This window comes from Callionymus lyra, chromosome 2 (genome assembly GCF_982586985.1).
Source record: "Callionymus lyra chromosome 2, fCalLyr1.hap1.1, whole genome shotgun sequence".
Taxonomy (NCBI): Eukaryota; Metazoa; Chordata; class Actinopteri; order Syngnathiformes; family Callionymidae; genus Callionymus; species Callionymus lyra.
The window spans coordinates 11,102,128-11,129,244 of record NC_141819.1 but is presented as its reverse complement, the minus strand read 5'-3'; the positions used below and the strand labels follow the sequence as shown (position 1 = coordinate 11,129,244).

At 37.3% G+C, this 27,117-nt stretch overlaps 1 protein-coding gene across 1 annotated transcript in view; it reads right to left on the bottom strand.

Annotated features, from left to right (window-relative positions):
* Positions 1-1,755: 1,755 nt before the first annotated feature.
* The window catches only part of LOC148085325 (adhesion G protein-coupled receptor D2), a 97,219-nt gene continuing 71,857 nt past the window's right edge, over positions 1,756-27,117 (bottom strand). The window contains exon 24 of the mRNA XM_087783513.1: positions 1,756-2,242. Coding sequence (XP_087639639.1) covers positions 2,202-2,242 — 41 coding nt within the window. The 3' untranslated portion in view covers positions 1,756-2,201. The remainder of the gene's footprint in view (positions 2,243-27,117) is intronic.

The following is a 27,117-nucleotide window of genomic DNA, read 5'->3' as shown; positions in this document are numbered from 1 at the left end:
CATGTGTTTGTCTGTGTGTGTCTCCATGTGTTTGTCTGTGTGTGTCTCAATGTGTTTGTTTGTGTGTGTCTCCATGTGTTTGTCTGTGTGTGTCTCAATGTGTTTGTCTGTGTGTGTCTCCATGTGTTTGTCTTTGTGCGTCTCCATATCGATGCCTGTGTGTGTCTCTTCGTTTATGTCTGTGTGTGTCTCCATGTGTGTCACTTTATGTGTGCCTGTATGTTTCTTTTGTTGTGTTTGTCTTTGTTTCTGTATGTGTGTCTTTGTATGTACATAATTGTGTGTATCTCCATGTGTATCTCTCAACATATGTAAGTGTGTAACAATGTGTTTCTCTGTGTTTCATAGCTGTGGTGTCTATATGTTTGTGTGTGTGTGTTTATTCGTCTCCATGAATGTGTCTTCATGTGTCTTACTGGGGGTCTCTGTGTATCTTTGAAGGGTCTGTGTGTGTGTGTGTGTGTGTGTGTGTGTGTGTGTGTGTGTGGGGGGGGGGGGGGGGTGTGTGTGTGTGTGTGTGTGTTTGTGTGTGTGATAGACTGCTGTGTGTGTGTTGAAACAGTTACATGTGAACACATGAATAGAAGAATCCAGTTCTGGGCTCCGAGCTGCAGGATCCAGCAGGTCCAGAGGACGGTGAGAGGGTGAGAGGATGAGAGGGTGAGATGGTGAGAGGGTCAGAGGGTGAGACGGTGAGAGGGTGAGATGGTGAGAGGGTGAGAGGATGAGAGGATGAGAAGGTGAGAGGGTGAGAGGGTGAGAGGGTGAGATGGTGAGAGGGTCAGAGGGTGAGACGGTGAGAGGGTGAGATGGTGAGAGGGTGAGAGGATGAGAGGATGAGAAGGTGAGAGGGTGAGAGGGTGAGAGGGTGAGATGGTGAGAGGGTGAGAGGGTGAGAGGATGAGAAGGTGAGAGGGTGAGATGGTGAGAGGGTCAGAGGGTGAGACGGTGAGAGGGTGAGATGGTGAGAGGGTGAGAGGATGAGAGGATGAGAAGGTGAGAGGGTGAGAGGGTGAGAGGGTGAGATGGTGAGAGGGTGAGAGGGTGAGAGGATGAGAAGGTGAGAGGGTGAGATGGTGAGAGGGTGAGAGGGTGAGACGGTGAGAGGGTGAGAGGGTGAGAGGGTGAGATGGTGAGGGGTGAGATGGTGAGAGGGTGAGAGGATGAGAAGGTGAGAGGGTGAGAGGGTGAGACGGTGAGAGGGTGAGAGGGTGAGAGGGTGAGACGGTGAGATGGTGAGAGGGTGAGAGGGTGAGAGGGTGAGAGGATGAGAGGGTGAGATGGTGAGAGGGTGAGAGGGTGAGAGGATGAGAGGGTGAGATGGTGAGAGGATGAGAAGGTGAGAGGGTGAGAGGATGAGAAGGTGAGAGGGTGAGAGGGTGAGACGGTGAGAGGGTGAGAGGGTGAGACGGTGAGAGGGTGAGAGGGTGAGACGGTGAGATGGTGAGAGGGTGAGAGGGTGAGACGGTGAGAGGGTCAGAGGGTGAGAGGATGAGAAGGTGAGAGGGTGAGAGGGTGAGACGGTGAGAAGGTGAGAGGATGAGAAGGTGAGAGGGTGAGAGGGTGAGACGGTGAGAGGGTGAGAGGGTGAGACGGTGAGATGGTGAGAGGGTGAGAGGGTGAGACGGTGAGAGGGTCAGAGGGTGAGAGGATGAGAAGGTGAGAGGGTGAGACGGTGAGAGGGTGAGAGGGTGAGACGGTGAGATGGTGAGAGGGTGAGACGGTGAGAGGGTGAGACGGTGAGATGGTGAGAGGGTGAGATGGTGAGAGGGTCAGAGGGTGAGAGGGTGAGACGGTGAGATGGTGAGAGGGTGAGACGGTGAGAGGGTGGGACGGTGAGAGGGTGAGACGGTGAGAGGGTGAGACGGTGAGATGGTGAGAGGGTCAGAGGGTGAGAGGGTGAGACGGTGAGAGGGTGAGATGGTGAGAGGGTCAGATGGTAAGAGGGTCAGAGGGTGAGACGGTGAGAGGGTGAGACGGTGAGAGGGTGAGAGGGTGAGATGGTGAGAGGGTGAGACGGTGAGAGGGTGAGATGGTGAGAGGGAGAGAGGATGAGAAGGTGAGACGGTGAGAGGGTGAGAGGATGAGAAGGTGAGATGGTGAGAGGGTGAGAGGGTGAGACGGTGAGAGGATGAGAGGGTGAGAGGGTGAGAGGGTGAGACAGTGAGAGGGTGAGACAGTGAGAGGGTGAGAGGGTGAGACTACAAGCAGCCGGAGAAACATCCACCAGTGTCGGACACTCCTGCAGGGGAGAGTAAAAAAAAACAGTCAATATGTGAACAGGTTCAACAGTTTGTGATTCAGCACGAGTAAGAAAAATAATGTATTTGTTTTGTTCTCAGGTGAGGGGACTGTGGATCTACGGATCGTCAAACACAACTTTGTGTAAGAAGACTGAGTTTCATACCGTAAAACAATAGGTGGTTAAATTCCACTGACCTCCCACCACTCGTGTGTGTATTGGCACGAACATAAGATTCGTATCACGGTACAGAGGCAAAGATACTATTCTGATACTGTAGTAAAAAGTGTATATTTGTATTATTGTCCAGTACTTGACTCTCGTGTTGCAGAATTTACAGACCACTTGACTCTTGAAGAAGTCGTGACTGCGTTCATTTGTTTTCAAACCAACATATGTCTAAACATCAGCTATAAAGGCTGCTGGAGTCACTGTATCCTCTTGTCCTCAGCCACCGCTGGGATAGTGCAGGATTTTGTTGTCCGTTTAGCTGTGAAGGAAAAAATGACTGCTGCCATTTAGTGGCCAGAAGGTTACATGCAACACAAAAATGAAAAAAAAAAAAGAAGATGAATATTTGCATGTTTCTTGTGACAATAAGTTTTATTTTAAACATACTTTATTAAAATGTAAAACATAAAAATAACTTAAAAGATATTTTTAATATGGATACTGTGCTGTTGAAGATCGATACGGTGTCGTAAAGAAAAAAAAAACATTGCGATGTTCAAGCGTATGGATAGTGATGTGTCGATGAAGCTTCATGAAGCAGTGTCATATTTTTCAGAGGACAGTAGGGGGCGCCATCAGCTCACAAATGATGTGAGGTTTCAATAGAATAACTTTTCAAAGCAATAGATTATAGAGCCAAGAGTGACATCTAGTGGACTCAGGAAATAATGACACTGTTTCATGAAGCTTCATCGACACATCACTACGTATCAATATTTTTTCACACCACCAGATGGCAGCGTTTTCACTCCAGCATTCAACAAGCGAGTGACGGAAGAAGACGAGCATCTGTAGCATCTGCTGCTCGTCTCACTGCCGTCTGTGAAGCTGCTTCAATCACGGGTATAAATAATGTATATACGTTTATCAACACACGCTAACAAGTGCAGCCTCGGGTCAGAACACTCGGAGACGCTGCCCAGAGATTCCCACCAGTGGACGTCGGCCGCGGACGCAGAAGGAAAAAAAGCTCTCTGAGAGAAAACAGCAGAAAAAATGAATACGTTGCCAAAAGCGATAACACACAGTGTTTGTGAGACGCACACGTAAACACTGTGTCACACACGCCCGCGGCTCTGTGTGTTCAACACTCTGGATCCACTTCAGTCATCTCTGCCAGAGCACGCTGGAAGATCCCACATCATCGGGCGGCGCCGTCGTCGGCCCGCCGACCGGGAGGAAACATGAGTTCACTCTGACGCCTCCAGTCTAATACCTCTGCCAAGGAGGTTATGGTTGTTGTGATTTTTAAATCATTTCGTGGAATGTTTTTAGAGAATGTTGTAGGAACACATGTAAATACGGGGTTTTGTTTCCGAATTACCATCTGGATCCAAGAATTTTTTTGAAGGTTCACTTTTTCTGTACCGGTCTGTGAATGTTGTGCGAGTGAGCTCGGGGAACACTACTGCCACCTGCTGTCCCACGGAGCTAATACACATATTTTAAGCGCTTTGAAAATTATAAAGACACAATAAATGACACAGTATTTTTGTATTGTTTTTTTTTTTTTTTTTTTTTGGAGTATTGAACAATTTAATTCAAGTTTTAGTATTTTATAGTAAATTATGTTAGAACTCGGTGCTCGATTGGATGAGTCTGGTCAACACATACTACACTAACATATCGAATATATATTTCTTTTTAAAAAGCTACAAATTATTTTTGAATAAGACAATCAAATTCATGTTTTATATCCTTGAATACAAATGTTGATCCATTTATTTTATTTATGCCCAAAATATTCAGATTCATAAACAAAAAGAAACTAATTATCAATTTTCTTAACATCCTTTTTTATAATATATATTAATATTATGTTGTATTTTATTAATACATGTTTCATATAAAGTTCTTCTTATTCAGATTGTGGGTTATTTTGACTAATTTTGCCCCTTATTTAAAAAAAAAAAAATCTGTTTCTTTTTAAGCATTTGAAATATGGATGATTGCAATGAGCTCCATGCAGCAGCAGGGGGCAGTAGAACCGACTAGCAAAACACACACTGTGGACGAGCAAGAAGCGCAAACTTTAATGGAAGCTTCTTCTGCACCACACACAGGCACAAACCCTCAAAAGATTCTTGGATCCAGATGGTGATCCGGAGCTTATCTCGAGGTCCTTTTCCTGTTAATGACATTCCCTGGAAATTTCTTGAGAATATCTATTGTGTTAAATCAGTGACATCAGAATATTGAATGTTGAACTTAACGTTTCAAAAGTTGGAATTTTATTTATTTATTGTTTTTATTATTTATTTATTTAAAATTAATTTTGAATTCAATAATTTAGTTTTTTATTTTATTGTTTTGTTTTATTTATTAAATAGTTTGTATGATTAAAGGTTGTTTTTTTTCTAACAATTCATTAAAACAAATTAAATAGTTTTTTCCTTTTTACATCTGGTTTTACTTTCTAATTCTAATAAATAAAAATACTATTTCTAAATTCAATCTTTTTTCATTCGTAATTTTAATCATTGGTATAATAAAAGCTATTTTCGGCGTCATCTGATAAAAAGTTATTTCGCTAAAATACAAAATGACCTCCTTGGCAGAGGTAAAAAAACATTCTTCAGCATTAAGCAATAGTTGATCAGTGGTTAAATAATTTAATTCAATAATTTCTATGTTAAAAGTTTGTTTTGTTTTAATTTAATTTTTTTGTATTAAACAGTTTTGATATTTAAATATTTGTTGTTTTGTATATAACTACATTTAAAAATTGTTAATATTTAAAATAAAAAAATTAAAATTTATTTTAACACGTAGAGTGTGATGTTCTACTTTTAATAAATAAAAATAATAATTTTATTAAAATATTATCTAAATTTTTATCCTTTTAAATTTAATCAAACTTTCGGCCAATCACGTCAAGTGATTGTAAGTTATTTTGCTAAAATATAAACTGATAAACGACCACATGACCTCCTTGGCAGAGGTCATTTATATTGGAGCACAAATGTTTTTTTTTATATATTGTATATTATTAATAAAATAGATGATCATTGGTTAAATAATTGAACTTTATAATAACTGAATTCAATAATTTCTACATGAAAAGGTTGAATTAACTTTTATTAAAAACAATATTTAATATTTTCAAAACGAATATTTTTTTTATACATAGAGATTGACATCCTATTTTTAGTAAATAAAGTATTATTTCTAAATTCAACATTTTATTTTAAGAATTTATAGCCTTTTAGATTCAATAATAAATGTTTGAAGTACAAACTAGTAAACGACCACATGACCTCCTTGGCGAAGGTAATAATATATATATAGGAGCAGAGAGAAAGTTTTTTTCAGCATTAAGTAAACATTAATTGGTCGTTAAATAATTAAATTAAATCATTTCTATAATTAAAGGTTGAATTTTTTTTAAATTATATATACTGTATATATATATATATAAAAAGAAAAATCAATAGTTTTGATATTCAAATTTTTTTTTTACATATATTTTTTAAAACGTATAAACATATTGTTTTACACATAGAGTTTTACATTCTAATTCTAATAAATAAAAATAAAATCTCTAAATTTTTATTAATATTTTTAAATTCAAAGCCTTTTAATTCCTTAAAAAAACTACAAACTGGGAAACGACCACATGACCTCCTGGGCGAAGGTAACAACATTCATTTATATGGGAGCGGAGAGAGAGTTTTTAAAAAATATTTCCGATAATCAGTAAAAAAAAGAGTTTCTTCATCCAAATCTGAACGGAAAAAAAACGAATCCCACTCCGGCTCAGGAGCGTCTCGGGGACGGAAGCCTGAGAGGCAATTAGAGCGACTTTCAAATGGCTCCCCCGCCGCCGGCGAGCAGGTTAGCTATTGTCGCGCGAGCGACCAAGTTTTGCGAAACATGAAGATGGAATTAATCATGATTGTTAACGCTCGCCATTGTCATGCAAAGGACTCGCCGCGGAATGCAAAACAAACACACCAAGGTTTGGAAATGGAATGGTTCCAAGGTCGCTGCCGTTTTATTTCAAAGCATGCATTATACATCATTGTGCATAAAGAGGGAGCCTGCAGCATTATGATGCTTCCTTTTCTCCACCTCCGTCCTCCTTTGTAAGTAATTAAAAAGAGAGCGATGGAAAGGAGGAGAAAATACAACTTTTAAGCACCTGAACCTCGCTGCTAGCATTCCATTAATTGCCCCGACAATGGCGAGAGCCTTTCGAGATTTTTCAATTTCACAGAACGAGGAGGAACATGCATTCATGTTGCAGCGGCACTTAAATCCTACAGAGCCGCGGTAAAAAAAAAAAGGAAAAAAAAAAGAAGGAGACTCAAGGTTGCATCCAATTGAAAACCTCCAACTACAGCCACTTCAGAAATCCATTTAGCGAGCCGCGGGTTAGAACGACTAATTCAAACACAGTTGCCCTGTTAAAACCATGTCTTTTACAAATAAACACACACACACACACACACACACACACACACACGTGTGTTTTCTTGCCTCCATTGTGCGCCAGACCAACCTGGCGCAGACACACAAAGGCTTCATCTTGCCAGACCTCCGCCAAGTGACGAAGGTGAACGCTTGACTGTCGCACAATGTTGACCTTTGCGTGGCGACAACCAGAGGATTCTCAAGGAAAAAAAAGGTCCACAGCTTTTACTGGAGCTTAACGACTCGACCGTCGCACAATGAATCGGAGATTTTCTTTTCTGTGTGTGTGTGTGTGTGTGTGTGTGTGTGTGTGTGTGTGTGTGTGACCTCTCGGGTCTTTTTGCAAGGAGAGAAAATTGACGACAAAAACACGGGTTTTTTCCGAAGAAGGATGTTTTTTTTTGTGTGATATTAATCGAGTCGTGAAAGAAGTTTGAATTCATGAATCGATGATAGTTTGTGTCGTTTAACTCTGAAAGTTACACAACTCAAGAGTAACCTGTTGGTCTTTGAAGATTCGTGTTAAACCTGGAGTTCTTAAGAATAAGTTACTTTGAGGCATTAATAAAATAAAGAAAGAAAGAAAAAAAAAATTAAATCACAAATAAAAAAATCACAAATCAAATCATAAATCAAATCATAAATCAAATCATAAATAAAATCACAAATAAAATCACAAATGAAATCATAAATTAAATCATAAATTAAATCATAAATCAAATCACAATTTAAATCATAAGTAAAATCATAAGTAAAATCATAAATCAAATCATAAATTAAATCATAAATTAAATCACAAATAAAATCATAAATTAAATAACAAATAAAATCACAAATCAAATCATAAATCAAATCAAAGATTAAATCATAAAATAAATCATTAATCAAATCATAAGTAAAATAAATCAAATCACAAATCCAATCACAAATCAAATCACAAATCAAATCACAAATCAAATCACAAATCAAATCACAAATCAAATCATAAATAATGAATGCATGAAGGATCTGGATCAGGGGGTCCAGAGAGCCCGGCTCTCCACACTCTAATCCACGTGGTCGTCCTAATGACTGCACCCGGAGACACAGGTTGTCCATCAGCTCGACCACCTCGCTCATCAAACCTCTACACACTCCTCTACACACTCCTCTACACACTCCTCACACACTCCTCTACACACTCCTCTACACACTCCTCACACACTCCTCTACACACTCCTCACACACTCCTCTACACACTCCTCTACACACTCCTCACACACTCCTCTACACACTCCTCACACACTCCTCTACACACTCCAAACGATTAAACACTTAAACACACAAACACTAAACACACAAACAATCAAACCCTAAAAACACAAACGATTAAACACTTAAACACACAAACAATCAACACACAAACACTAAACACACAAACAATCAAACCCTAAAAACACAAACGATCAAACACTTAAACACACAAACAATCAACACACAAACAATCAAACCCTAAAAACACAAACAATCAAACACTTAACACAAAAACAATCAAACCCTAAAAACACAAACAATCAAACACTTAACACAAAAACAATCAAATCCTAAAAACACAAACAATCAAACACTTAAACACACAAACAATCAACACACAACAATCAAACACTAAAAACACAAACAATCAACACACAAACAATCAAACACTCAACACACAAACACTAAGCACATAAATGATCAAACACTTAACACGCAAACACTCAACACACAAACCCTAAAAACACAAACGATCAAACACTCAACACACAAACAATCAAACCCTAAAAACACAAACGATCAAACACTCAACACACAAACAATCAAACCCTAAAAACACAAACGATCAAACACTCAACACACAAACAATCAAACCCTAAAAACACAAACGATCAAACACTCAAACCCTAAAAACACAAACAATCAAACACTCAAAACACAAACAATCAAACACTCAACACACATACACGCAAACACTCATAAAAACACACACAATCACTAAACACAGATATACTCAACACAAATCCTGCAAAAGATAAACAAACACACAAACATGCAAACACATTGTTCAAAGCTTTGAAAAACAAAGCTTTTTTTTTTTTTTTTTTTTTTCATTTATTCCCATTTAAAGTGTCAAACTTAAAATCTGGCATTTGAGGTCAAAATTTCAAGTCAATATTTTAAGTCAAGACTAAGGAAGTTTTTTTTTCTAAGCAAGACTGGGAGTCGAGCGTCTCAGTCGGAGGTGAGTGACCCCAGTGCTATCAGACTCCGGGGGGTCGTCGTCAGAAGACGAGGATCATCTTCCTGAGCGTCTTCTGACACAAACAGGAAGTTTGCCACAGGAAGGAAGTCATAGTTTTACAGCCGAGTCGAGTACAGTGTTGCATCTTTTATGTCCGTCTGGAATGTGTCCGTCAATCCTTTTTAAACCAGCGACACCAGAAGAATCTCTTTTTAGGTTCACTGTAAGATGTGTGTTACGACCTTTGAGTTACGACCTTTGTGTCACTGTCTGAGTGTTACGACTGGTTTATCACTATCTTTCTTTAGTGTAATATGTTCAAACGTGCGAGATAAGATCATCGTAGATGAAGATTTGAATTGTTTTTGTAAGTTTGACAGGAAAACAATAGGATTTTAACCCTTGTGCTATCTCATGGTCAAGGTGAAGCAAAGCCCCGGAAACAAATGTGTTTGTGATACCCCTTGTGTTATCTCTGGGTCAAGGTTAATGACCTTCACCACTGGTTATGTATTTAAAGAAGCCAGGGAGGTCAAACAAACATTTGTTTTCTGGCCTTCGGGTCACCTTGACCCAGACATAACACAAGGAGTATAACAAACACATTTGTTTCCAGGCTTTCTGGTCCCCTTGACCCAGACATTACACAAGGAGTATAACAAACACATTTGTTTCCGGGCTTTCTGGTCCGCTTGACACAGACTTAACACAAGGAGTATAACAAACACATTTGTTTCCGGGCCTTCGGGTCACCTTGACCCAGAGATAACACAAGGGTTAAAGGAATTTTGCCTGATTTTTTTTTCTGCATTTATCTCAGGTTGAAGAAATAGTGATACTAATGAAAAAATAATATACAGGAACATTTTTTATTTTTTCTTCTTCTCATCCTTTTTTTGTATGACAATGAATTGAGTCGCTTTATTTCATATTGACATGATTCATCCATATAAATATACATAAATATATATAAATACATATTTTTAAAATATCTATTGTATCTTATATTTGACTGACATTAAAAAAAAATACAACTTTAATTCTTTCTCTTTCTCACTTTGGTTGATACAGGAAGTGATTTAATGTCCAAAAAGTTGTGCGCTTGTTTTTAGCGTCCTCTCTTTCCTGTTGTGTTCTGATAGGAAGTTCCTCTCCCCAGTGGAGGTGGACGGAGGTGTCAGCGTCCATCCATCCGCCTCCACCCACAGCCACGGACATGTCAATCTTCTCTTCTACGCTCGGCTTTTACTGTCTTTCAATCTAATTCTGAGTCTTTAAAATGTATTTATTTAAGGACAATGTAGAAATTATTGGACTCAGATTTAAAATATTGTATTTTTTGTTTGCAGTATTTGCTGTAAAGGCTGAATGAAGTTTTATAAATTATTAAAATGGTTTTATTGTTGGATAAAAGTCTAACTTAAATTCACAGAAGACAAAGAAAGATGAATAAATGTTGGTTTAAATTGATAGTTTCCATATTAAAACTATACAAAGTGATGCAAATGTACAAACTAAAAAAAACAAACAAAAATATTTCAAGAATTTGTTTGTTCTATTTACCCAAACATAATTTGTATTTTTATTTTAACTTATACTTCAAAAAAGTTCAAAACCGTTCAAAAAAGGCATGTTTAGAATCAGTACTATTGTACAAAACTGTCTTTTCATTGAAATGTTGACATTAGAAAATGATGTTAAGCCCCGCCCACTGGAAACACTTTGTTTTTCTGGAGATTCAATCTTGTTAACAAGGTTTGTCACCGCACGTCATCAATCCCGGAAGTCTCCACCTCTAAGGGACTCGTTGTATAAACAAAGCGGGGCGGGATTACAGCTGGTTGGAGGAGGAGTGAAGCCATTATTACATCATAATGGACTCCGCTCTCGTAACCTCTCGTTCGCCCAGATTTCAGACAAACATTATAAAGTAATAAGTTGAAAACATGGTCATGATGAGGGACTTACTGCATCTTGGAGATCTTGGAAGACTTAGTTTTGAGGAACATCTGACCGGCCTTTACGTTTAACTGAAAAAAAAGTTAGTTGCTAGTTTGATACAAAGTAGCTAGTTATGCAGATAATGCTAGAAGAAGAAGAACGATACTCTGACCATGATACGAACAGAAAGCTTCTACTCAACTCAAAGTAGCTAGTTATTCAGATGATGCTAGAAGAAGAAGAACGATACTCTGACCATGATACGAACAGAAAGCTTCTACTCAACTCAAAGTAGCTAGTTATTCAGATGATGCTAGAAGAAGAAGAAGAATACTCTGACCATGATACGAACAGGAAGCTTCTACTGAACTCAAAGTAGCAGTTATGGATCCAGCTTCTTGTTCAAACAGGTCAGAGTGAAGACGGTTCTTTGGCTGGACTACATCATGGTCTCATCTCTCTCCTCCAGACTGTAACAATTACGCAGCAGCAGCAGCAGATTGAGATCATGATGAGACGACACCAGCGCCTGCGGACTCAAACCTACAACCTAAAGCGCTGATGTCACCTCCTGCCTTAAGCATTTCCGCATGGACTGGACAACCTTTTCATCCTGGAGTCACGGGAGTGAACCTTCAGCTGAGCGTCCATCCAAATCACTTCATGAATGCAGGAAGAAGATCCAGATCCAACGTTATTGTGATTTATTTGTGCTACTTATTATGTAGTTTTATATCAATATATTTTATATTTCGATACTTTATAAAGTTCGTCTGAAATCTGGGCGAACGAGAGGTTACGAGAGTGGAGTCCATTATGACGTAATAATGTCTTCTAATAATAATAACTCCTCCTCCAGCCAGCTGTGATCACAACCCTGCTTTGTTTATACAACGAGTCAGTTGGAGATGAAGACTTCCTGGAATAATGATGCGGGGTGACAACTCTTGACCAATCACAGCATAGTGGTTGTGGTTAAAAAAGATTTCAACTCCAGAAAAAAAAAGTTGTTTTCAGTGGGGCTGCAGGTATCACGATACAAGGTCAACGATACGATATATCGTGATACAGTAGTAACAAGGATATATTCGTAGTATTTTCGAGTACTTGACTTTGGTGTTGCAGAATTTACAGCCCCCCCCCCATCCCATCCATGGTAGGACCAGGACCTTCCTGTCTGTCTCAGTATCTCTGATGAACAACTCCCTTCCTACACACACACACAGACACACACACACACACACACACACACACTGGTGTGTCACGCACAGACGCCCACACACACACAGATGGAGGAAGCAGGCTCTGCTCTGTCAGTGTCTGCCGAGGATGTGAGGTGCGGCGATGGCACATTAACGGTCGGACCCATGACAGCGCATCGGCTTCACGAAACAAAGCATCGGCACTTTTTCATTCAATGAGGATTGTTTGGGTGGAACAATGGCCCCGTGGCCCCGTGAGGGTTGACAGAGGGTGAGAAAGGTGAGGTCGTTTTATGAAGTTTCCCCCACGAGGGCCGGGGATTAAATAAAGCCCAAAAATAAGTCTGTTGTTTTTTTTTTTTAGGTATCTTGAAAAACATCACGATATTATACCTTAAATGAGCAAAATACATCCAAAGTAATTTCTTTAAAACCTACTTTATAGATAATTAACTGGTTAAAATGAGTTTTAATACATTTTCTTTTTTTCAAATATACATAACATTTTAATTTTGCTGAACTTTAAAGTAAAACTAAAAAACTTTTTTTTATATATATAAAATACCTTAAATCAGCAAAAATAAATTCATATATAGACCTAAAAACACCACAAAAAACTGTCAACCTAATTTATGGATGGTAAGTTGGTTAAAAAAATAAACGTATTTTCTGGGTGTTTTTTATGCAAATATACATAAAATTAAATGTAAGTTCTTTAAATTACATACATGTATTTTGAGACAATACGTCCCTAAAATTAAAATAAAAACAAAAAACTTAAATACTGTATTTTTTTTAAATCTCCTTTTTGGATAATTAAAAATATATATATTTAAAGCTGGTTTTTAAGCAAAAATACACAATATTATCATTTCTGGTAACTTTAAAGTAAAACTAAAAAAGAGTGAAAAACCTTTTTAAAAAATCGTATTTTGCAACAAATCTTTACCAAAATAAACAACAACTTTATTTATAATAATTTGGTTTAAAAAAAAGTATTTTGAGACGAACCTTTATGAATAAAAACAAACAACAATAAAAACTTAAATCTGTAATATTTTTCCAACCTACTTCATACATAAAATATTGGTAAAAAATAAGTTTTATGTATTTATTGCGTTTTATACAAACAACAAAATATTTGAATTTTATTTTAAAAAAAAGTTTACCATTTCAATCAAACTTTAACTTTGGCATCAAGACCAATCCTAGCCAACAATGATCTTGTTAAATTAAAGCCAATTGATATTCAACTCCAACTTTATTAATAGCGTCAACGTGAACACAGAGTTCCTCACTCTCAGGTGTGAGTCTCCACTGCTGCGTTTAAAGCCCTCGCGGTCCATTAGCTGTGATGGAGTCTGTTCATGCAGAGCAGCAGCTTCTAATGAAAAACCTTTGGCTGGTGATCAGTGTTATTGATCAGCAGGAGCCGCAGCTTTAAGCCGGGCTAATTGATCAATCACCACTGGTTGCGCGGGATTAACGGAGACTCTGGTGAGACTGTGATGTAAACATTAAACTGCTGCATAATGTGAGTGAGGATGACTGGACGTAAAGAGACAAACTTACACAGCAATGTATTGATTAGCTGTAATAAGAACTATTAAAAATACTACTAAGAAGTAACTTTTGAAGAAGATGCTCCAAATACTTCTATTGAATGACGAGAGGAGCAACCGTAGGAAATATTTCACCCATTTCTTTATTTCTTTTTATGTATGTTCTTCAAATATATCAGTTGTTTCAATCCGTCATTCATTTATTAATTTTTTTCATAACTTGCCGGAACAGGTTGACAACCTTATGTGACAATTTATGTAATATTTGGAAGGTAAATTGATGAAATGATTGAAGTATTAGCTCGTAAAAATGAGTGAGAGAAACAACAGTAGATGGTCAAGTGTGTCGCTTCTGACATGATATTGTTTCATGATTATTTCATCGTTGAAGAAGTTTTACAAGTCTTTCAAGTACATACTAGACAATTTCCCCGCCGGGACGTCGTGAGAGTAGGCTGTGCGCTTTTTCCCACATGACGAAAAAAACTATGGAAGCTACAAAAAAGTCAAATCTCATGTTGATCATTTGGACTTTTATCTATATTTTAAAGTGAAAATGGAGTTTCTACGTGAACGTACGCCAGAGCAGGAGATGTTTGAAAAACGTTGCAGAATTGAGACTTTTTTGAGCTCGTCCCATTCATTCCTTATGGGGAATTTATCGCAGTTTTAAATTATATTCTGGTGAGAAAAATAGTAGCAGTGTGAGTAGGATCGAGCCGCACGTACTGATGTAGGTTTTGTTTGTATGCTCTTAACAGGGCAGGGCGTGAAAATTGCCAAAAACTAAAGGAATATGATGAATAATAAGTATTTTAATTAGTTTTAACAAGGGAAGGCCCATGAAGATACATCTATATTAACGATTTCCTTTCTTTATATTGCTTTAATACATACAATACAACGAAAAAACATAATAATTCCACCAGGTTTATTTATTTACTCTAGTCAAACAAACCGATGATGTCTTCACAAACTAAAGAACAGGGTACGATATACAGTGATACTGTAGTAACCATGATATATTTGTAGTATTGTCGAGTACTTGACTCTGTTGTTGCAAATTTACAGACCACATGACTCTTGACGAAACTGCTTTCATTTGTTTTGAAACAAAATCAATTCCAAACATCAGCTTTCACATCTGCAGCAGTCGACTGTATCCTCTCATGCTCAGTCATCACCATGATTTTATTGTTTTTTTAGCTAAGGAGGACATAATGCAGTTGGAGATTAAATGGCTACACAAAAATGAACAAAAGAAAACTGTGAATATTCGCATTGTAAATGTAGAATAAAAAATAATATTAAATAATTTCATTTTATTCAATTCAATTTTATTTAAAGTGTCTTATCATAACAAAGTTATCTCAAGACACTATACAGTTGAAGAAAGACCATAGATCAGTTGTTCTTAACCTTGTTGGAGGTACCGAACCCCACCAGTTTCATATGCGCACTCACCGAACCCCTCTTTAATGAAAAATAAAATAGGATTTCTTGTATCCCCCGTCTCCATGCAGCTTCAAGAAGTGTTCCTTCAGTTTTGTCAGTGCGAGACTAGAGTTGCTCAACTTTGAAAATCATGCAGATAGGACGCTCACTCCTATCATGTTCCGTGATACATGTGAATCCAAGTTGTACATATTCGTCCGACCACTTTCTTCTTTTGCCCGACATAGTAAGTATGGATTAAAATATTAACAGAGGATTAACACGACGTACTACCACGACAGTCGCACTAAATTCCCCTCAGCACTGGTTGGCCAAGCAGTGTATCATGATCGTCTGCAGCCAGTGATGGCCAAGCGGGGTCTGTCATCACGGATTTACACGATAATTCTGGTGTATCCGAACCCCTGAGACCGACTCACCGAACCCCTAGGGTTCGATCGAACCCAGGTTAGGAACCACTGCTATAGATGATTAAGGAAAAATAGATGCCAGCAATTCAATTCAACAAATTGAATTACACACTTTATAGAAATTTTAAGCATAATAACGAGGTTGAAAATGTAAATATGATTTAATAATAGATACATACGTTTAATTGAATCAATAAATTGCTGTTGCCGTCATTACGTCCTCCACAGAATTAAATGAGACCTGGGTGGTGACTGAGGACGAGAGGATACAGTGACTCCCGCAGCGTTTAAAGCTGATGTTTGGAACTTTTGTTTAGCTGTTGACAATACAATGTCATAGAAAAACATCTCTATATATATATCAGTGTATTGATATTTTGGTTCACATCTAGTAAGAAAGTTGGGCATGAAGATGACACAATAACTTGAGTTATTTTGCTGGGATCTGTTTTTTCCTTTCTCCACTATAGTATTACTTCAACTGTCAAGTGTTTTGAGATAACTTTGTTATGATAAGACACTTTAAATAAAATTGAATAAGTTATCGCTTTTCAAAAAAGCAGCTGAAAATGCAAAATTTATATTATATATGTTCCTCATGTGAAGCTTCTTTGCGTCTCTAAATCATCAGAACAAACAGCTCATCATTTAACCGGGGGTGTGTGAAAAGGTGTGTGTGTGTGTGTGTCGAATACGACATGACACTGGACAGGAAGTTGGGAAAACTCACAGTCTAAAAACAGGAAGCGGTGACAGCGCTCCCACCAGATACACACATTCATAAAAGTCCCGTGAAATAACTGACAGCCCGCCTGGCCAGAGGCGGCTTGTGGGAGTGTGTGTGTGTGTGTGTGTGTGTGTTTGGGAGTAGGATGGGGGGATTTGGGGGGGCGGGAGGGGGGGGGGGGTTCAGCTGGCCTGTCATGAGACTCCCAATGGCGTGTGAATACTTCACGGAGGCATCTCTGACTAACGGCTGCGACACTGAAACACTCAACAGGCTGGAGCGGTCAACAGAGGTGACTTCATAAAAAACTGCAGCATCAGCGAAAAACCTGGTTTAATCATGGTGTGATTTAAAAACAAAACAAGTATCTAATCCACCTCGACCAGCGAAGCAGCCACGCGTCACCGTCTCATCTTCTCTTGGCAGCGGAAAAACGCCGGCGCACTTTCATCCAATAACCTCTGGTGTGAACTTAATTGTGTAAACTGGAGTATTAGGTTTCGCTCGCAGCTCCGGGTCCAGTGATGTCGAAAAAGAAACAGACGCGAGGAACTTGACAATGAGTGAGAAAGAAGGGGTAGAAGTGGTGGAGAGACACGGACCACCCAATGGCTGAGAAGAAAAAACAAAGCTGGGTGGAGGAGACTGTCGGCTCTAATCACACCCGAGGAAGGACAGTCCAGAGTCGTGGAGCGTCTGATACCGACGTCTTCTTCGTGATCCGCACGTTATTGATTCGAGGTAAAACTACGAATGTATTCTGTGTTGAACGGTATCAACGCTTTTCCGTCGTCATGGATTCACAGACGAGTGAATGGATAATAATAAATGAACTTTGGCAGGAAAAATGGCCGCTTACATCATCGCACGTATCGTTCTTCATAGAGCTGCTCGACAGATGTTGGATCGAGAGCATCACACTGGTTTCTCTTAAGCTTTTTTTTGAGCCGCAGAAGAAGATGACGGACACTGCAGGACATCACACCTCGATCATGTACAATAAACTAATGTGAAAATGTCATTTATTTTAGTGGTCAATACAATTGAATAATTATTATCTTTTTTATATTTTAAAATGTATTTAAATTACATTTTTTTCACTTTCCATGTCAATAAATGCCCTGAGATTTAGTTATAAATATATAATAAGAAAATAAATTTTAAAAAAAGTAAATGTTATTTAGTACTTTATTAACTGTCTTTCCCTTTCATTATATATTTTATATATATATACAAATATACATATACATATTTTACCTTAATAGATGTGACCCAATAGATTACAAACAATAAATTGTTTTATACACTCTTTAGTAAAAATGTAACTGTAATAACTAAGCTGAAATTAAATGTGATTTTAGAGAAAACAATAAAATAAATTATATATATATTTTTTCTTTTTTATATATAAAAATCTACTTTATTTATTAAGGAAAGGTCAATTAATATACAAACAGAGGTTTATGTATGAGTGTGTGCATTAATTAAAGCAAATTCATTTAACATTTAAAAACAAAAAAAAACAAACAATATATATATATATATATATATATATATATATATATATACTGTATATATATTGAATAAGGACGTCACGTCCTGCACCTCAAACGCAGCAGTGTAGTTCCTATTCAGACCGCCAGGGGGACGAGAAAAGCAGGTCGATGCATGACTCTTTAATTCAGTGAAATAATTCAGGGTCAGTTAAATAATGACGAGTTCACTCAATTCTGAATGTTTGTGGATAGTTCCATATAGTAAATATAAATATATATATATATGTTTAAAGATATTATTATAGGTAGATTTACAATGTAATGTATATTTAAATAAGATTAAGTATATATTAATTTAAAATATGTTTTTTTTCAAGTAGGTTAGATTAAAAGTTAAGCTATAATACACTCATGTTTGCATAAGTATATATATATATATATATATATATATATATATATATATATATATATATATATTTTATTTCCATAAAAAGTCTCTGTGACGTGTCAACTATCGTGAGGTAAAACAGGAAGAGGAAAAGTGTCAAAGCGAATCTGTCAGAGGTCTGCCTGTTAAAATACCAGCAAGCAGTGATCTTTCAACAACTGACATCGGCCTGTTTTCGTCCCAATGTCAGAGATCAAATGGTATAGTTGACCTCTGACCTGCAGGGACACCCGACGCTCAAAGCCTCGCCGGTGAGACCAGTACACTGCAGACTTTTAGAAGTTCAGCTCCAAGGATACTGTGGTCTCTCCGGAGCACCAGAAAAACAGCTGAAAAATTAGGTGTTGTCCAAGTATTTGATACATTTAACCCAATAGATTAAAAACAATAATTTATTTGATTTAATCTTATAAACACTTTGGTGAACATCTTAACTGTAATAACTAAGATAAAATTAAATGTGATTTTGAAGCAATCGATAAAATGATACTGTAAAAAAATAATTTTAAATAGGTGTATTCTTGACCTTGTCAAATACAACTCAATACCTTAAACAATGTAAAACTTAAGGAATACAAGTTAAAAGAAAATAAAGAAAAGTGTATATATATTTATACATATATAAGTAAAAATGTGTTTTTTTAATGTAAAATATTCAGGAAAACAATAGATAATTGTTATCTTTTAAGATAGATTTTTTTAAAGTGTAAATTCACAAATGAATAAAGCAGTTACTCTAAGAATATATAAAGAGAGTTTAGGGCCATATTGTATCAATTGAAAATAAACAGGGGCCAAATGTTAAAAGGAGAATTTTAATTTTTAAAACTTGTGGGAGCTTGTCATGAAAAGCTTGTGACTTAAAAAAAAGTTTAATTTAAAAATGTTGTGTATTTTTTTATCACCTGGTTGAAAACAGTTTATAAAGTAGGTTGCAGGGCCACATGGACTCGGCTTGAGGGCCACAAATGGTCCCCGGGCCTGCCTGGTTTAGGTGGTTCTGACCTTATCATCGCTGCCTGACCCGAGGCATCGATCAGAAGGTGGAACATCACAGGTCAGCGACCAGAGAAGTGTCAGAGGTGGACGGATGGTTCTGAGTCATTGACAGCAGAAGAGCAGACGCTAAGACAAGCGAAGCTAACGACTCCACGCTCGTCACCTCTGTGATCACGAGTCACCAACACTAAGACTTTACTAAAGGATCGACTTTTTACCTTCAGGAGCTACAATTGTGATGAACAATTTCATTTTGGGTTTATTCTTATTATGTTCAATTATTTTACTAGTTCAACCAACTCAAAATATGATCAACCCTTGTGGTATCTCTGGGTCAGGGTGACCCGAAAGCCTGCAAACAAATGTAATTGTTTCATCCCTTGTGTTGTCTCTGGGTCAAGGTGAACAGGTCGGACCTCCACCACTGCATATTTCTTTATGGAAGTCAGGGAGGGTCGCCTTCTGGGTCACCTTGACCCAAAAGCAAAAAAAGGAATAAAACAATGACATTTGTTTTCAGGGCCTTTGGGTCACCTTGACCCAAAAGCAACACAAGGGATACCACAAACACATTTGTCTTTAGGCCCTTGGGTTACCTTGACCCAGAGGCAACATAAGGGATACCACAAATGCATTTGTTTTCATGCCTTCGGGTCACCTTGACCCAGAAGCATAACAAGGGATGTCGCAAATAGATCTGTTCTTGGGCCTCTGGGTCACCTTGACCCAGCGACAACACAAGGGATACCTCAAACACATTTGTTTTCAGGCCTTCGGGTCACCTTGACCCAGAGGCAACACAAGGGATACATTTGTTTTCAGGCCTTTGGGTCGTCTTGACCCAGAGACAACATAAGGGATACCTCAAACACATTTGTTTTCAGGCCTTCGGGTCACCTTGACCCAGAGGCAACACAAGGGATACATTTGTTTTCAGGTCTTTGGGTCATCTTGACCCAGAGATAACACAAGGGATACCACAAACACATTTGTTTTCAGGCCTTTGGGTCACCTCGACCCAAAGATAACACAAGGGATACCTCAAACACATTTGTTTTCAGGCCTTCGGGTCACCTTGACCCAGAGACAACACAAGGATTGTTTTTGTTTTAGGAACTTTGTTTTCTGTTTTTGTATTTTTCTAATTTCCTCTTAATATAACATCATAATAATGAGAATTTAAATATATTTTGGAAAAGAACATGATTTTAAATCAGGTTAAAAATAAATAAAAGTAATATAAAATACAATAAAATCATCATTTTAGTGTCAGATTTCTATTTTATTTTGTAGTTATTATATATATATTGTAATCCCCTGAAACCCGAGCACATTAAACCTCAGTCGGACATCACAGTAAATGCACTGGAGCTCAGCTGCGATCGTATCGTCTCCGCCGTCGCTGCAGGTCACGGATCTGCTCCGACAGTCCGTCTAACTCTGACCTGATCTCCATTAATATCCCGCTAATGCGCTCAGCCACCGTTCAGGCCAAACCAAAACTCATTTCACCGTCGCTGCCCAAAAACGCCGCCCGTCATATTCATCCGTCTGCGTCTCATCTGCATGGACGAGGGTCTGAGGACACGTGGGGTGACGAGAGGTCAACGCATGGAGGGAGTTCATCATTCTAATGTGACACCGGCGCTCTTTAGGAAGGAGATGAAGGAGGCAAAGAGTAACACAAAGAGAGAGAGAGAGGGAGTGTGTGTGTGTGTGTGTGTGTGTGTGTGGGGGGTGTTTTTATATTTGTGTTGATGTTGGTAAAAAGCCAAAAGTTCATCCCGGGCCTCAGCGTTTGGCGGCGGGCCAGCGAAATTGAATTGTTGTGTATTGTTGTAACGTCTTTGATTGTGTGTAAACGAGTCCAACACGATGGTGGGTCATTAAACGGCCACATCAGAGGGTTCTCTCGCGTCCCCCGACAAACGAAAAAAAAAAGCCATCACACATATTTAGGGGCGCTGGCGGATGAATGCGACAACAGCACCGGGGCTCGCGCTCGTCTGGCAATCGGGCGAAAAGCTTTTAATAGCAACAGAACCCGCCGCGGTTTGTTTCGGGACCATCTGTCCGGTCCATTGTGAAGCCAGTGACAGCTGATATATGGACCCTCAAGAGTCCCCCCAGTCAGGACCCCCTTACAACTACTGCTCTCCCTGTCCACGATGCACTTCTTCTTCTTCTTTTTTTTTTTTTCTTTCTCTGGATTTCTCATATGCATGTCTGCTTTAAATGATCTCAAGGTATTTATCCAGGAATGCAACATTTGACCGTTAAAGGCAGGAGATTAGTCTGGATTATTACGTTGATAATTCATGATCATCATTTTAATCTCATTAAAAAGCAACAAAGCATTTCGCTTCAAGATGATTCAAAAGAGTTTAGACTTAAATCTGCATAAGTCAACCTTGTAAAGTAGAAATAATGTAGATTAAAATTGTACTTTAGGTCATTTTCCATCTAACTTTTTTTTAATGATTTAATCTCACTAGTTTTTCTTTGGAAACAATACAGTTTATCTTCGATGATCACTTATGAATCATATTTTAAATTTTAAATTAAACTATTTTTCATGTTCAAATTTAAAGGTTAAATAGATCATTTCACCTCACGTTATGGGCTTCACGGCTTATTTTTATTCAAAATATGATTTTCTTTCCAATAGATATTTGCTATTTGTTATTTAGTTTGACCCTATATTCAGATATATGCCGATATTCTTTTGTTTTATTATCTCAAATAGTTAAATAAATCAACGAAACATACATACAAAAATATATACACCTATATATATTTTTTTTACATATATATATATAAATGACAAAACAATCGCACACGATATGTTTATATATATATATATATATAATATAATTTATTAATTATTATAGATATACATATGACTTTTTTTTTAGAAAGTTTTAGTTAAGTTTTTTTAAATATATATATTGTGTACATGTGTGCGATTTTCTTGTTAAACTGTTGTTAAACATACAGTATATATAACTTTTTTTAGCAAGTTTTATTTAGGTTTTTTAATATATATATATATATATGACAAGACAATGACACACATGTACACAATATATATATATTTAAAAAATCTTAACTTATACTTTCTGAAAAAAGTCATATATCTATATTTACTATATCTATAAAAATGAATAAATTATATATATATAAAAATGACAAGACAATCGCACAAATGTACACTATATACATATAATATATATATATATATATATATATATATATATATATATCAAAAAACGTAATTAAAATGTATTATTCAGTTTCAGTTTATTTATTTAAAAGGACAATGTGCACTTACATTAAAAAAATATTATATATTAATACATTAGAAAAATATATATTTATATATATATTCCTTTTTTAACATTTAGTGTGTCATGTGCACATGTTTCAGCTACAAATTTAATTTTCTTTTGTAGTGAATAACACATGGCTTCTACCTTTATAAATATAAACGTTTTAGAAAAACAAATAACTTGGTTACACACATGTTTTAGCACAAACACAAAACGAAAAAAAAGGAGGTTAAGGAACGACCCCATGGTCACAATTACAACCTTCATAAATAAAAGCTGCCAATTGTTTATATAAAAAACACCTGTGTGAATACAGGGCGTCCCACCGTGAGGTTGAGGGGTGCACGGCGAGTTAAGGGGGTTGAAACAGGGGTTCAGGAAGTTTTCACTCCTTTCTTCCCATGGTGCCTCTGGCCTCTGCGACTCTGAGAGAAGCCAGACGCGGCGAAGATAATCACCACCTAATAGGAGTCTCTATTGGAAGCAGGCTCGCAGAGACACACACACTTCTTCACACACCGATCAAATCTGCCATCTTTGAATCACTCTTTGGAAAAGGTACCATGTGGCAACGGATATCAATAATAAAAAAAACTCCATGATATATCAATTACCACTTGAGGAAGAAGCAGAACCAGATCCCTGTGGTTCTGGTGAGAGTCGTGCGTCTATCTTCGAGGATTGAACTCAGAACCTATTGTTAATATTCCAGTAACATGTGACCCCCAGAGATGCCATTGTGGACGTGTTGCCACGAGAAGATCACCAGACGTGATGTTTCCAAAAAGCTCCGGCATCAACATCTACATCCGTGCCAAGGTCGGGCCCAGAATAATCCGGGCTTGGAATGGAGGGGAGTCGCTGCTATTCTGGTGCGTTTGTGATGAAAAGAAGACGCGCAGTGGAAGTCTTTATCTTTCCTTTTTAATGTTGTGAATTAAAACCTCCCTCAGATCTTCACACAAATGAATCCACTTGAAAGAAACCAAAGCAATGGAAAGAGTTCTATTTTAATATGTATTGTTTTTATTTGTATTCTCTTTATGATCATTCATTTCATGGCAATTTAGAATGAGAAACATATGAACTATTAAAAAGCTACTTATTTATATGTGTATTAACAGACAATTAATCAAGTATTAAAAATGATTAAGTACTAACTCACACTTCATTCATTGTAACTGTATTCTATTCCTAATAACATGATAATAAAGACTTTAATTACTGATTATTAAGAGGAAAATAAAGAAGTAATTAAATGTTAACTTAAACTAACGTATCTCCAATTACCTTCTTATCAACTGTAAGTACCATGAGAGAATAATTCACTGTTAATAATATAAAAATATATACAAATAAATAGTCTCTTTACAAATATATATAACGCACAACTATAAAAGTATCAATATCCTTCTAAATAAATAAAAATGTGTAACTGTGAATATGTTCCATATTATAAAGTGGCAACATATTCATACTTAAATCACAAATATTTGACGGTTTTAAAGTCAAAAATGTTTTAAACTTAACTGTCTTTTTCTACTGGTAAAAACAGTTATGTTAGTATGAACAGCAGCTTGATTAACGTTCAAAGTCACAGTTACAAATATTTACTCTTGAATTTAGTTGTAATTATTACTCTTATAGTTGTGCTTTTTTTTTCCTTTAAAGGATAAAGTATTATTAATAGTGAATTACTTCTCGTATGGTACTCACACCTAATAAAATGGAAAATAAAAATAAGTTTTTCACCAAAGTTAATCTTTAATTACTTATTTATATCCTGTTAATAAGCAGTAATTAAGGTGTTTATTATCATTTTTATTATAATGCTATTATTGGTAGAATATACGGACAATAAACAATATGTAGGTTACGACTTTATAATAGTTAATAACTGGCTAAATTATATGTTAATACTCATGCGAATAAGTATATTAATAGTTATTATACTGTTGTTATAGTTAGTAACAGTTATATGTGTTCCTTATTCTGAAGTGTTACCACATTTGGTATTGTGCAACCTATTGTCTTTATAAATTATAGCAAAACAGGATTTTTCCATATGACTCTTATGTTACACTTTGTCCTCCCTGGTGTCGTTACACAAGGGAAAAAAAGAGACACACACACACACACACACACACACACACACACACACACACACACACACACACACACACACACACACACACACACACACACACACACACACACACACACACACACACACACACACACACACACACACACACACACACACACACACATCGGCACTGAATACACAGCACGAGGAAGGATGTGCTTCATTTACCTCCAGCTGCTGGAACGACTGTATAAAAGTGTCAACCTTGTGGCGACCACACTGACCACTGTATGTTGGGCTGCATGTTGATTAGAGGCAGGTGAGCGGCTCAGGTGATGTTCAGCAGGAGAGACTCATTCACGGTCTTATAGGGGTCAGAGGTCAAGGAATGTAATTTCAGAAGGCAGTCGGGAGTCTGGTCAAGAGGGAAGCATATATATAGTATATATATATATATATATATATATATATATATATATATATATTTATTTATCATATTAGACAAGATAAGTAACAGTTTTCATAGATGTCAAGAAATATACAGATATTTTCAACAAGTACTAAAGCATTTGATTTGGTAAATAGTGATGTTTTATTGAATTTATATTTATTCCTGATGGAATTAAGATTATGTGAGTTTTGACTAGTATGTATTATTCTATATTAAGTATTAGCAAATTCTAAAAAGAAAAATATTCCGTACTTAAACATTGTACAAAGTGATTCATCAAAACTGCATGTGTACTTCAAAACAAACAAAATACTGTGTATGCAATAATGTAGCACAAATAAATGTTATAAGTAAACTTTTATGAAAACCCAACTCTACTGACTCATGTTTAAAATATTAAAATCTTCCTGAAGTACTTCCAAGATGCAGTAAGTCCCTCATCACGACCATGTTTTCAACTTATTACTTTATAAAGTTCATCTGAAATATGGGCGAACGAAAGGTTACGAGAGCGGAGTTCATTATGACCTAATAATGGCTCCACCCCTCTTTCAGCCAGCTGTAATCATGCCCCGCTTTGTTTATACAACGAGTGCCTTGGAGGTGGAGAATTCCAGGATTGATGACGTGCGGTGACAAACTCGATGTTTGACCAATCACGGCAGAGTGGGCGTGGTTATGGCGAACAAGCTTTCAGAAAGTGTCTATGTTTGGACTAGTTGTGACAACCGTCATCTTTCAGGTATGAAGAAAAAGAGGGGAAAACAAAAAAGAAAACAAAAATATTTGCCACATGTAACAAGGCTTCCATTAAGTCTGACCGTCCATTGTCCTGCTCTCACACCAGCCTACTTTTTTTTCCTCCTTCAATCGGGCGCCGATGAGCAGCTGCAGGCTCCCACCCGTGCTCAGCCAGGGGAAGGCAATAGCTTTAGCAGACGAGGAGGTGAGGCAGATTTATGGCGGCGGAGGTGACCTCTGGGGCCGTAACACAGTGATGGGTGAGTGGCTCTCAACGGTAAGCTACTGGCACTTGACAAAGTGCCCGGAGCAGAATGAATTTACTTCTCTTTTCCTCAATCATCAAGCAGCCACTGCCCTGACCCCCATCCTGACTGCTATAACAAGATCTCCCATCTCACAAGGGCCTGAAAAATTTACTGTCACATCTACTTTTCAATGAGCTCAAGTGAGCACTTCTTTCACCTTCATCGGCGCCGGTGCCGGCGTTGGAGGAGAGCGACCCGGTCGACTGTGCAGCCGAGCCGAGGGAGCGCAAGAACCTCAAACTTGGACGATCAAGTTGGTTTTAAAGTGACATGTATTGAGAAAAGAAAGTCTTAAATTAAAGATTGTTCCCATGAATTTCACTCATTTTCTACTGTCGACTAAGGGTTGGGATTCTTTTCAGGGTAATCTGTTCATTTTTAGAGTTATAGACAAAAATGTTTGTTCATTTTAATGTAGCGACTGGAGCTCAGTTGTCTTCGTCTTCATCTTCGTCCAAAAAGACACTTAAAAACATCTAAATTCCAATTGCAAGATTTAGGCTGATGGACTAGCAGCGTCCGCTAAAAACAAACTTAAAATATAGACTTGAGTTTTTCCAGAACAATTCTTCATGTCGAGGCTTCAACACAAGAAGGACGTTACAGACGAGCAGTATTTTAATGTTTTTAAGTGTCTTTTTGGATGAAGATGAAGATGAAGACAACTGAGCTCCAGTCGCTACATTAAAATGAACAAACATCTTTGTCTATAACTCTAAAAAGAACAGATTACTCTGTGAATAATCCCAACCTGAGGAGAAAATGAGTTGAGAGAAGAAGAGAAGAGTAAAAAAGGTAAAAAGTAATACAAAATTGTGT